General features: G+C 48.0%; 1 protein-coding gene and 1 pseudogene across 1 annotated transcript; both read right to left on the bottom strand.

The window, feature by feature from the left end:
* Positions 1-304: 304 nt before the first annotated feature.
* On the bottom strand, positions 305-3,048 carry LOC137211448 (52 kDa repressor of the inhibitor of the protein kinase-like; annotated as a pseudogene).
* Positions 3,049-10,319: 7,271 nt separating this feature from the next.
* Positions 10,320-12,794, bottom strand: MLNR (motilin receptor). The gene is given in 5 exon segments (XM_067713880.1): positions 10,320-10,996; positions 10,998-11,109; positions 11,902-12,198; positions 12,201-12,439; positions 12,441-12,794. Coding segments are annotated over 5 exon segments (1,251 nt in total). The 5' UTR covers positions 12,788-12,794; the 3' UTR covers positions 10,320-10,740.
* Between the last annotated feature and the right edge of the window lie 286 nt (positions 12,795-13,080).

Raw genomic sequence — 13,080 nt, 5'->3', positions numbered from 1 at the left:
GATTTTTAACAACATACTCCAAACATAATGTACTTAAGTCAGAAGCACCATTGCGCTTTATAAATGTGTTCTCCTCCCTTTTCACTCCCTACCTCCTCAGCATTTATTTCTTCAAAGAACTGATAACTCAAATCCTGGTCATTAGATCAATGATAATAAACATCATGTCCCAAATGACTTCAGCCCTGCCATTATGCCACCAGGGGGGAATCTCAAAGCAGCACTTTCCATACCGTCTTCTGGGAGAACACAGAAGTCTTCAAAGTCTGCAAGTTCAGATTGTGGCTGTTCAACAGGTGAGTGGTCAGTGGCTGATGGATTTGGTGAGAGGCCTGTTGGCAAATTTACCTTCAATGACTAAGTGGCCTGCATGTACCTTACAACTTTGCCTCCTAATAAACCAATAAAAGGCACCTTTAAAAATTCTCTTGGATATTTTCAGTGATTTCTGAATTACTTTAGGAAGCTCTGACACATTGTGTAGAGTTTTCTGTGTGTGTCTCATGAAATCCAGATCATGTTTTGTATTAAGAGTTACGTTCACAAAGCCCCGTGACTTGACCTCTGTTGAGTCAGTGTTTGGGAGTGTGTTTTGTGATGCTTGCATTCGTGCTTCCTCTCCATCTTCATCCTGGGAAGAATCCACAGGACCTTAAGCAATACGGAAGCATTAGGAAAAATACATAAATATCAGGCAGCTGTAGAGCATCATAAATTGTGGACAGAAGCACTTTATCTTTTCCTCTTTTTCCACTTGAGCCTCTGGGAATGAATCTCCACAGTGTCAGGATTGGTAAGTCACTCTATACGTGTTGGCACAGTGCTCCTCTGACACGTTGAGCTGGAGATGATCCGTGTCTTAATGTGAGGGCTTTGAGGTGCTGATCTGGGAATCTTTCTCCAACTTGCTGAATAATGTCCTCCACTGTTGGAACATTGTTTATAATAACCTCAAAGGTTAGTTGAGATTCTAGGTTACCTTGGCAAGCCCTGCAGAACTTCCCACAAAGTTTCATTTGAATATCGTGTTTAGTGACCAAATCTGTGGCTTCCTCAAACCAGAAATCATAATAAAACTCCCTGTTTTCCATCACTTCATTTTTGAATGTGACACAGTAGTCGAGCAGCTGGCTGCCAAGAAGATGCCAGAAGTTTGTCGCTGGATTTTTTTTCCCCAACAGCTCTTGTTAAGATGGGACATTTTTAAGAAGGACAAATGAAACCAATGAAATAGAAATCTGTTAACATACTACAGAGCACAAATGCTTGACCAGCTATAAAGCTATTCCCTCCAGCCTGTGTCATTCTTTATACTGTCTTTATATAAAACAAAGGCTTACAAGAGCTCCACTTACATTTCAAAAGCACAATATCCTCCTGCCTATTGAAGAAGGCCCATTTCCTTCAGTTAGTATACCTTTTTCCACGCTCTAAAAATGGCAGCTATTACATTGTCAAATCCTATAAGCAGCTGCAGCGACTGTTGAAAAAGAGAACGGTCTTCCTCAGGTGTTCTCAATGCAATAACAATAACAAGCCCTGACTTTCCATGAAGAGCAGAGTGTATAGATACCCTGGGAATATTTCTGTAAAAGCTGAGTGGGCAGGACTTTCATTTTGGAAAGCAGTTCACTGGACACATTGTACACCTGACCACATCACTACTCCACGATCAGGCTCCACTGTGTGTATGGAGGACATTCTGGACAGGGAGAAAGAGTGATTCTTTCTAACGAGGGAAAGTTAGTAGCATATGAACTGAGGACAATAATGCTAGCTCACACTGAGGATTACCACATGCTGAACGGTGTGCCAAGTACATTTTATTATTATAAATACATTGCAATAATTATGTAATTAAACATTCAATTATAATATTGCAATGCACTAACTTTTTAAGAAATCAGTCTTTCTCCCTGCTCAAAACGTGTAGTATCCTCTATACACATACAAGTACTTTTATTAAGTCCTTACTACGTGCTGGGCATGGTGCCAGATTCTATACATACAGTTAAATATTACTTCATTATCTGTGGTCTCAATTGTCACACAGAGATACATTTTTCCAGAATGAGAATCCCCCCCTTCAACCTTGTGAATTAATCGGTCACTTAACAAAATTTTATTTTACTCCACACCTTTGCAGAAAGAAAACTAAATAAGGCCTTTCAAAGTTGCCAGGAATGGATTATATATAAATTAAATGCGTTCAGTTCAACACATTTTGATTACATACTCTGTTTCAGGTGGTTCTGAATCAGACACATTTCTTCAGTTTTGTGACTTAAGAACATCAGTGCGAGTTGCAAATACTCAGCACACAAGTGCCCCGTGCTCCCAGGAGCTTGGGCACAAGCCACAGCAAGAGAGACTGGCTCTTGGCCTGGGGTACAGTTAGGGCAGAACCAGCAGCAAAGCCCTTTACTCAGCTGCTGGGATCCCTTTTCATGGAAGCCCCAAGGCAGGACCACCTCAGCCCTGTTCCACAGCCATTTCCTCTGTAACTTAGCAGCTTCTGGCTCCTGCCCTCAACACTCCATTGAAAGGTTCTCCAAGTTCCTTCCTTTTGCCAAATCCTGGGGCCTTTCCATTACCCTTCCTTTAGGGATACCAGATTTAACAAATAAAAATACAATGTCCAGTTAAATTTGAATTTCAGATAAATAACGAATGATATTTTTAGTACAGATCTTCCCTGACTTGTGATGGGGTTACGTCCTGATAAACCCATCATAAATTTAAAACATCATAAGTCAAAAATGCATTTAACACACCTAACCTACTGAACATCATGGCCCGGCCTAGCCTACCTTAAATGTGCTCAGAACACTTATATTAGCCTATAGTTGGGCAAAATCATCTAACACAAAGCCAATCTTATAATAAGTTATTGAATATCTCGCGTAATTTATTGAATACTGTACTGAAAGGGAAAAACAATAGCTGTCTGGGTACAGAATTGTTGTAAGTGTACAGATTGTTTACTGTCGTGATCACGGTCTGACTGGGAGCTATGGCTTGCTGTCCAGCATCACGAGAGAGGATCATACTGCACATAGGTAGCCCGGGAAAAGATCAAATTCAAAATTCAAAGTATGGTTTCTATACAACACGTACCACTTTCACACCATCATTAAGTCGAAAAATCATAAGTCGAGTCATGTAAACTGGGATTAAGTACATCATTTGTATACTTATTAAACTTATACTAAAAAAATCATTTGTTGTTCATCCAAATTGAACTAGTAATCTTGTATTTTATCTAATAACCCTACTTCATTCTCTTTGTATCCTCTGGGTACTTGATCCCTGAAACTCTCTTCCTTTGGGTAGTATCAATTCATCACTTTCCCTTTTTCTGCTCCTCCTGCCTGGTTCAGTTGAGTTCTCCAGCCTGTGCTGTAACATCAGCATGTAACCCTAAGCCTCTTCTTTTCTCTCTCTCAGCTTTCTCCTTGGAGAGGTCATCTATTCCTGTCACTTACATCAGTGGCTCTCCAAGTGTGGTCCTGGACTAGCAGCTGCAGTATCACCTGGAAACCAGACAGAAATGCACATTCTCAGGCCCGGACCCAGGCATACAGAATCAGGTCTTCTGGGGTGGGGCCCAGCAATCTGTGTTTTAAGAAGCCCCTCAGTTGTTCTGATGCACGCTAAAGTTTGGGAACCACTTGTTTAAATGATCACTTCTAAGCTGTTGACTCCCCAATCTTTATCATTAGCCCTGATTTTATACCCACACTTCCCTCTGGTATTTCAAACTGGAGTGTTTTGTGGAATGTTACAAAATGGGAGGAAAAAAAAACATAGCTCTATGGTCAAAAAGAATTTCCATGGGGGAATTCCCTGCCCTCCCCCCACCCCCCCCCAAAAAAAACCAGTTTCCATGGTATTGCAGCATTTCTTAAGATTTGACTATTGGGACCTATTTCCCAGTGGTTGTGGGAGGATGCAACAACAGGACGGCGTCACTGGAAAAGAGATGCATTGAAATGGAATTCAAACTAACAATATTGTAAATCAACTATACTTCAATTTAAAAAAAAAAAAAGGAATTCATTATTGTCCCCTGCTAAACCACCTCTACAGCCTATTTCTTTTTAATTTTTTTAAGTTGAATATTTTATTATTAAACTTTCTTATTTTCCTGCAAGGCTGTAGCTTCACTGTATAAAAATAGCACCAGCAAACACAGTATGTTGCAAAATTAAGATAGTATTGTTCTTCATCTGACACTGTACAACTAACAAAAACTTTTCTCCACCTCCAGTTATTTCCAATGGGAAGATCAGTAAGTTTTGGGGGGTTTTTTTGGTTTTTTTTTTTTTGCAGTACGCGGGCCTCTCAGCGCTGCGGCCTCTCCCGTTCCGGAGCACAGGCTCCGGACGTGCAGGCTCAGCGGCCATGGCTCACGGGCCCAGCTGCTCCGCGGCATGTGGGATCTTCCGGAACCGGGTCACGAACCCGTGTGCCCTGCATCGGCAGGCGGACTTTCAACCACTGCGCCACCAGGGAAGCCCTCATCAAGTATTTTGACCCAATCCAGGGATGACTGTAAACTGTTATAAGGCTTAATATAACAATGTTATCTTTGAATTACATAATTTTTATAACTAGTTTTACTACAGATAATTTCAGGAATTCTGAGTATTGTAAACTGGAGCCTAGCCTAAAAATCATAGGGTGCTGTGGAAAAGATGCATAGTGTTTATCTGCAGTCATTAGGAAGTTAGGGGGTATTCTGGTAACATGTTGCAAGTAGTTTCCTTTGCTACAAGTTGCTTTTTAAAAAATCTATCCACAACTAATTTAAGACAACTATGCTAGATTGTTTCATACTAGTTTATTTAGGGGTTCCATTTTCACTCAATAGATTTTATGTGTTTCTCATACGCTTCTTCACTCATTAGTTCATCTAGTTCTGAAGGGTTACTGAGTGTCACATTGATCCGCCAATCATCTTCATAACAAGATTTTTTGGACACGTCCTGGATTTTCTGCCAGAGCTTCATTAATTTCAGTTACTTCTGATGGAGGAAGAAGAGCAGACAAGCAGCTTTCAAACTTTCTAAAGCACCAAACTCCTCTTGTTTGTTCAATTTTGTCCCAACTTCAGGCAGATTACAGTATGCAACATCTCTCAAAGCTCCCTGTGCAAAATTGCTGATTCCCGCTGCTGCAACACCGTTTTCTGTTGTGATCTGTCCACGTCCGCCTGTGAATTGACGCGCGGAGAGCGGAGCTGGGACTGGGCGCGGCTCCCCGCAGGGCCAGCGCTCCCAAGACCCGGGCCGCCGCAGAGATTGCGCGCGCAGGCGCAGACGGCAAACCTCGGCGCGCACGCCCCGCGCCGCTCGTTGCGCCAAGCACCCGGGCTTCTGGCCTCCCTTTCCTTTCAAACAGACCTCAAATGTTGGAGTTCTGACTTCCTCTTCTCCCTATGCAGTCAGCCTCTGAGTTTTAGGGACTCAGTTACGATAACGTTGAAAGGTTGGAGACCTGACGTGACTTTGGAGCGTGAAGCAAAGCTCTTGTTGAGACGTCGCAGAGTCAAGGCCCGCTCCCTGGGACCCGCAGCCCAGCCCGTCCGCCCGGCTGGCCTCAGTAACCAGCACCAGGCACAAGTCCTGGGGCTGCCCCCCAGGGCCACAGGTGACATGGGGTCTCACCTCCGAGAAGGCCCCAGGAAGAGCTGAGAAGGCCTTTTCTGGAGGAATGGAGGAAGAGCGCAAGGAGCCAGTCAGGACTTGAGGGAAAGGAAGAATAGAAGATGTCTAGAAGAGCAGGAAACGGGGTGGAGGCCTGGTGACAGAAGGGAGCAGTCGAGGAGGCGTGGGCGCAGCCTGGCCCGTGCGTGGAAGGACCTCGGCGTGGGCGGGAGACGTTAAGGGGACCGGGGGGGCTGAGGAGTCAGGGACCCATCGCCGGACCACAGTCATTCCACAGTTTCTGCTGGAATATAAATGACTTTCCCATGGATCCACCGCCCAAAGCCACCTGCAGTATCTTTGTTTACTGGCTTCGTATCTTTTCCTTTATCCTGAGGTAAATACGGGGAAAGGGAGGAAAGGGGTGGGGCGGGGGAAGAGGGTGGAGTGAGAATGGAAGAGATTTCGATGAGGGAGAGCCTACTGATGGTTCGCAGTCTTGTCTGCACATTGGAATCGCCTGAGGAGCTGTAAAAACCACGTCTGGGTTCAACCCCCAGAGATTCTGATGCCGTCGGTCTAGCCTCTCGACTGGTGCTTCTCAAACTTTAATGTGCGTCGGAGGCGCCTGGGGCTCTTGTTAAAATTCAGGTTCTGACTCAGAAGGCTCCGGGGTGGGGCCTGAAAGTCTGCATGTTAACAAGACGCCAGGTAATGCGCATGCCACTGCTCTGTGGCTCACATTTTCTGTAGCAACCATCTACGTAGAGGCTCCCAGAGGGTGGTCCTCAGACCATCAGAATCAGCATCACCCGGGAACTTGAGAGAAAGGCACGTTCTCGGGTCCCAGCCCAGACCCGCGGAATCTGGAATTCTGGGGATGAGGCCCAGCAAGCTGTGTTTTAACTCTCCCTCCAGGTGATTCTCACGCGTGCCAAAGTTTGGGAGCCACTGCTGTAGAGAATTACAGAGGGGAATAAAAAGCCTGAGGGAAGGGCGCTAATAATCACTGTAATGACAAAGTAATGAATTATTGTGGAAGTAAGACAGAGAGATCACGTGGAGCCCTATGTATGTTCCAGTTATGAACAGATATAACCATTACAGTAAAATTAAGACACCACGACTTTGAAAACTGCAGGTTTTCAAAAAAAATTTTTTTTAAGTTTTTTTTTTATCTCTGTATCATCATAAGTCATAGGAATTATTGGAACATTTTCGAGACTTGCACACTCACTGCAAAGATGAGGGAAAGGAGATGTCATTACTGGACCCGTCATGCTGTGGGCCTGCCTGAGCTGGGGTGGGGCGCAAAGGCACAGATGCAGGAAAATAAGGTGGGGATGCCTGGCACTGGGGATTGAGGATGGGGAAAGGGATGCTCCCTGTTCTGAGGCCACGAGGTTGCCGGCGTCTTGGTGATGGGAGGTGCTGAACCTGGTTGTGTTACTGATCCAGTGTCACCACTCTACCCCACGAGTGCCCTGTGCCTGGATTACAGTACCTAACTGGTCCCAGCTGGCCTCCCAGGCTCAGCCTTCCCAGACCCTGCTTCATTTGCTTTGGAGGCTCCAACTCCTGATTACACCAGTGCCCTTGCCCCTCTCCTCTCTTCCTCAGAGCCCTGTCCTCTCCTCCCTTCAGCACCCACGCCCCCTGTGTGCCATTTTCGCCCCTGTCCTGTGCTTTCCCTCTGGCTGACCGATGGCTCAGAATGGAGGTCCCAGTCATCTGCTTACTCAGCCTCCATCTCTGTCCACCCACTGGGGTGAAGATCCCTGTCCACTTGAGTTCAACACATATCTACCTGTGGGCAAGAGATGCCAAGGGGGATAAAGCACAGTCTGTCCTTAGGGAGCAAGTTACAAACTCTGGGAACCAGTCCCCAAGACGTGACGGACCAAGTGCCGTGAAAAAGATTCACGTAGAGCATTGCCTGACTGTCTGCCCACACTCAGCTCTCCTGGTCCGGATGGCACTTTTTGGCCCCTTATGACACAAGCGTCTGCTAATCTTTCGAAAGTGCGTGTGTTGTTTTCCTAAGAAGGTGGCCAGTAGAGTCTACCTCTGTCACCTCCTTGTGGCCAGTAGAGTCTACCTCTGTCACCTCCTTGTAGCTTACACAGAGTGAGGGACATGCTGAGTGACTGCCACAAAGCATGCCACCCACAGAGCACATGCCTCTCAATGACAAAGGTTCGTGTGCTCCTAGGAGCAGGGATGCTGATTTTGGAAGGCTGCTCAGAGCTGACTAGGTTCTTTGTAATATTTAGAGTTCTGAATCTTTAGAAAGTTGGCTCACAATAGAAAATGGCCCCACAGTTTATGAAAAGCCTTTTATTAAAGCTCCACTTAAAACACTTGTACAATCACTAATACTTACATGTGAATGGTTCCACATACTAGCAAATGTTACTGTTACTTGGGTAGAAATTGTAGGAGAGGCCATGTTCAGACTTTCAAACATCATCAACACATTGCTCTCATGTCCCCTGGACTCCTGGGTCCTCGGAGGTGCTGTGCAATTGCTTCAGAAGTGGGAAAGTCTCCTATAGAAAGGTGGAGGGAAGTCGTGTAGATGACACTAACCTGAAATTCTGCAGGTCCGTCCGATGTGAGTGCTTTTATTGGCCTGTGAGCTGAATCTGAGGTTAGTCTAGATGAACAATCACACATTTCAAGGCAAAAAAGACCATTAAAAATTTGATTGATTTCAACACCATGACATGTACTAATGTTTCTAGAGTATTTTGACATACACGTCTAGCACTTAGCAGTTGCTTGGTGAATATTTGTGGAGTGAATGAATGAAACACAAACCCTTCCCCAAGGTTGGTGCCTCACCTAAAAAAAGCGACTTGGCCTACAGAAAGAGCCCTGCAGGGACCCAGCACACATCTTCGTCCGAGGGCAGAGAGAGGTCCCAGACACAGCATCCAGGATACCATCCCCAGGGTGGAGGGAGGCACACAGCCCAGCCATCCCTCTCCAGTGATCCCTGACTTGGCCACCCCGAGTCTTCCCAGGATGCCCCTCCCCTTTATAGCCAGTTGTCAACACCAGAGGACACTTTCTTCTGTGGTAGAGAACAATTTTAGACCTTAGAACAGCTTTTCAAATATTTTTGACCATGACCCACAATGAGAATATATTTTATTTTACGAACCATGAAAGATACCAACCAATATATAATTGAAACAAAAGTTTCACAACACAACAGTTAGCCTTACTACACATGATGCACTGATTCTCTATTCTATTTGCAATCCAATAAAGAAACATGTGACACACTCCACTCATCTCACAATCCACTAATGGGTAAGGTCGGCATTTTGAAAACAGGTGCACAGCAATCCACAGGAGGGATGGAATTCAGATACTCCATCTCAGGGACCCAGTGGCAAGAAAGGATGATCCTTCTCTGCCCACACCTGGGAACACACCTAGGTCACAGGAAAGGGTGATGCAAATCCCTCTTTTCTAGAATCTGAACAAGAAAACTCAAAGGAGAGGTCTTTGCTTCTATATCTAAAATATTATACTACATATAACATATCAGTAAGTTTCTTAGCCATGATTTTCTACAGGGAAGAAGCCGCTTCTGACTGTCCCAGAGAGGAACTCCCGAGAGAAGAAAGACTGTGTGGTTGCATCTCCAGGACGTCCCCACTTAGTGCCACCAAGCAGGGGAGTGGCTGTGGCACAAGGCTGGCACCTGCACCGTGAGACCCTCCATCAGTGTCCCCAGCAACAACTTCTCAGAGCCTCTGATGGGATATTTTGTGTTGTGACTCTTGGGAAGGTGGGTACAGCATGCACTGTTCTTCTGCCATATTTGACCACAGAATCCTTTTTTCAAATACTCCCTGAAAATCTGCAGAACACAGTTTAGGGACCACTGCCCCAAGTTGGAAGAAACAGTGTAGACGGGGGACTTCTTCACTGCCACACCAGTTGAGGGCAGGGCCAGGGTGTTAGGACACTTCAAGGGGACTTGAAGGCATCACTGTACATAGTCAATCACATGAAAAAGCAAAGGACCTTGTCAGGTGTGGAGCGGACCCTTGTTTATGGAGTCACCATTTGTAGTTTACAGCTGACCTAGTTGTATCCTGCCTACCTCCAGGGGGCGCCATTCATAAGACCCTGGGTTGACTGAGGCCCTTTGGAGTCCAGCGAGGCAGTAGGAGCCCTCCAAAAACAGGTTTATGTTTTAAACTGTAAAAACTAAAACAAAGTTACAGAGTTGTTGGCCAGAATGTCCAGCACAGTCTCTCTCACCCTTGAGTACATCCATTGACTCTCGTTTTCTCTGTTAGTGCAGCTTCTCGGGGTGGGAGTGGGTAAGGCTCTTAAGAGTTTTCAGACTCAGACCCCAGACTTGGTTCCATCATTGCTTATCCCACCAAGCTGAGGCGAATAAGGCGTATTAAAGCTCTTATCAATGTGATCAACAGTCGCTTTGTGGAAGCTACATCCTGCTGCAGCTCCCTGCCCTCAGACTTCGGTACCCAGGTTCTGAAAGAGGGTACTGTGCCTAAACTTAACGATTTGCTCTGAGCCTGAGAGAGGCGGGACCCCTGAACATTGCACTCTACCCAGAATTCCTTTCACTTGTTTCTAAACATTTTTTGCTGTCATATATAAGCATTAAGTAATTTCTTGGAATAAAACTCTCATCATCCTGGATTCCTTGTAGATGCACCATCACATTTATATCCAAAACATAAAACAAAATACACCTCTGACCTCACAGGTGACAATTTTTACGGGAGCATCTCTCTGGATCACTTGTTAACTGGAAAATGAGTGGTTATATTTCCCCAGAGTAGAAGAATGAGGACTTACAAAACCTCCCCAGAGAACATTTTGTGATGTGGGATATCAGGAGGATAAAATGAACGTCCCCAGGGGGGTACATGAAAGGAAAACCAGAGAGACTGGTACAGTTACATTTCATACCTTTGTTTAAAAAAAAAAATCATGCTAAGTTGCTGACCAACTTGCAAAATGTCAACCACTCTTTCTAATTCTCCCTAACAGCTTCGGTTCCCCCCTCGCAGTTCTTTTCTTCCTGCAGACCTGTTTTCCCTTAAGTCCCAGAGCTGTGGGATGAGGCGCTGTGTTTGGCCATGCTGGTTGCTGGTGTCTGTACATTAGCGCTGGTCTCGGTGCAGCCAGCCATGTCTCCTCCAGGGTCCCCTCCAGCCTCCCTGCTTCTGCAGAAACCTCTCTGTCTGGACCGCCTGGCTAGCAGCAGTTTCCAGGCCGCTGCTCTATACTTCTTTGAAATGAGGTTGTAGAGGATGGGGTTGATGGATGCGCTCAGATAGAAAAGTTGCAGGGCACAGTGCTAAAGTACTATAGAAGTACATCATCCCGGAATCTTTGGTATTTATGTAAATGATTCTGCCAACGTGGAAAGGCTGCCAGCAAACTATAAACGCCAGAACCACCACCACTGCAAAACAAGACATAGGCGCCAGAATTAGCCAAAGCATCCGAAAACAAATAAGCATCCCCAGGAAACCATCTGAAATAATAAGTAAAAGCAAAATAAATAAAACTCTTGCCTAGCCAAATCCCCACCCCAGAAAAACTACCAGGTTGCAGACAGCATCGATATTAGCTTTAAAGCTGAGTATTCGGCTCATACATTTACTATCAAGGCCTGACATAAACCAGAAGGAGTGATTTCTACTAACAAGCTGTTCTGGCAGGCTTCCTTCCACAAACCCACTTCGTTGACATGTTCTCTGTTTTCGGTTGAAAAGAACTCTGCAACAAGTCTGCACAATCTTTATTTTTTTGATATGGGCATGATTCACTTTAGTCTTCAGGATAACATAACATTAAGTAAAGAAACTTTATCTTAACGTGAGCTATCCCGTCTTCTCCAGGGTTCTGTAATTCCATAACTGCAGCATCAAACAGAGACAGGCAGTTGGCTTAAGAGCCTGCAATTATCCATCTTGGATCAGCCCAGCTCGCTGATCACAGAGGCTTTGGGAAATAATTGCTGTTTACAGGACCCGGATATCCCACTCTCAAGGGACGCCTGGGGTGACCCAGAGCCCTTGGAGGACGGGAGATGGTTTTCTCTGGAGACTAGAAGGAGAAGCAGGTGGAGGCTGGGGTAGAACGACAGAATGAAACGTGGCCAGAAGAGGCGCCGAGGGCTGGGAGACCAGGGGAAGGCGACACAGCCTGGACCGTGGGTTGGGGTGTTTGGAACAGAGGCGGCGCCGCTCACGCAGGACGCGGACCATCTGCTGGTGTCCCTTCTCCCGAGCGGAGGTGGCCGGGCCTCGCAGCGGCCCGCGGCTCCTCCACAGCTCCCGCCCGATGAGCCCGTAGAGGACGCTGAGGCACAGGAAGGGCAGGAAGAAGTAGGCGGTGGTGACCCACAGCATGACGCACAGCGCGCCCCGCTGCGCCGGGCTCGGCCGGCACTCCTGGCTGAACAGCGCCGCGGCCGCCGCCGCCTCGGGCCCCGACGGCGGGGACAGCGGTGGCGCCCGCGAGGACCCGAGGGGTGGCGGTGGCGGCGGGGCGAGGGGGTGAGCTAAGCGGTGCCGTTAAGGTCCTGGACCGCGTAGCGGCCGGGGTCCTGCTCGACGCCCAGAAAGAAGAAGGGCCCGGCGGAGAGCAGCGCCACGGCCCAGAGCGCGGCGATGACCATAAGGACGCGGCGGCGGGTGACGAGGACGCGGGCCCGGAGCGGGCGACAGATGGCGAGGTAGCGCTCGAGGCTGAGCGCCGTCATGTGCAGCAGCGTGGCGTAGGTGCACGTAGAGCGAGAGGCGGCAGAGCAGCGTACCGAACACCCAGGGCCGGGAGCGCCAGAGGCGGTACAGGTCGAAGGGGAGCCCGAGCAGGATGAGCAGGTCAGACACGGCCATGCTGCCCAGGTACAAGCTGGTGGTGGTCCGCATGTCCCGGTAGCGCCCGATCAGCAGCACCGTCATCACGTTGCCGCTCACCCCGACGGCGAACAGGCCCAGGCACACGGCGGTCACTGGCACCAGCGCCCCCAGGGGGAAGGGCGAGCAACGGCGCTCGTCGCAAGGCAGCACCTCTGCCCACGGCGGCTCCCCCGCGTCCTCCGAGCCGTCGCTGCGGTTCTCGGCGCTGCCCATGGGCGCGCCGCGCCCCCGGGCCGGGCCAGGAGCCTAGCGCCTGGTCCCAAGGCAAAAGCGCTTCCTTTGGCGGCCGGTGCGCGCTGGGCGCGCCAAACCCCTGCCGCTTGCACAGCCCGAGTCCAGCGGCACTGCGCGCGGGAACGTGGCTCCGCAGGGTCCGCCTTGAGGGCTGCCAACCGGGCGAAGCGCAGTCCCCACCCCCAGTCACCGCCCAGCCTGCCTCGGCCCCGCTTCCGCTCCCAGGCCCGTGGTATTCCACGTATTCCAGGCGCTTCCCTCCCCACCAACTG

This window comes from Pseudorca crassidens, chromosome 18, assembly GCF_039906515.1.
Source record: "Pseudorca crassidens isolate mPseCra1 chromosome 18, mPseCra1.hap1, whole genome shotgun sequence".
NCBI classification, from domain to species: domain Eukaryota; kingdom Metazoa; phylum Chordata; class Mammalia; order Artiodactyla; family Delphinidae; genus Pseudorca; species Pseudorca crassidens.
This window is presented reverse-complemented; position numbering and strand designations above follow the sequence as displayed.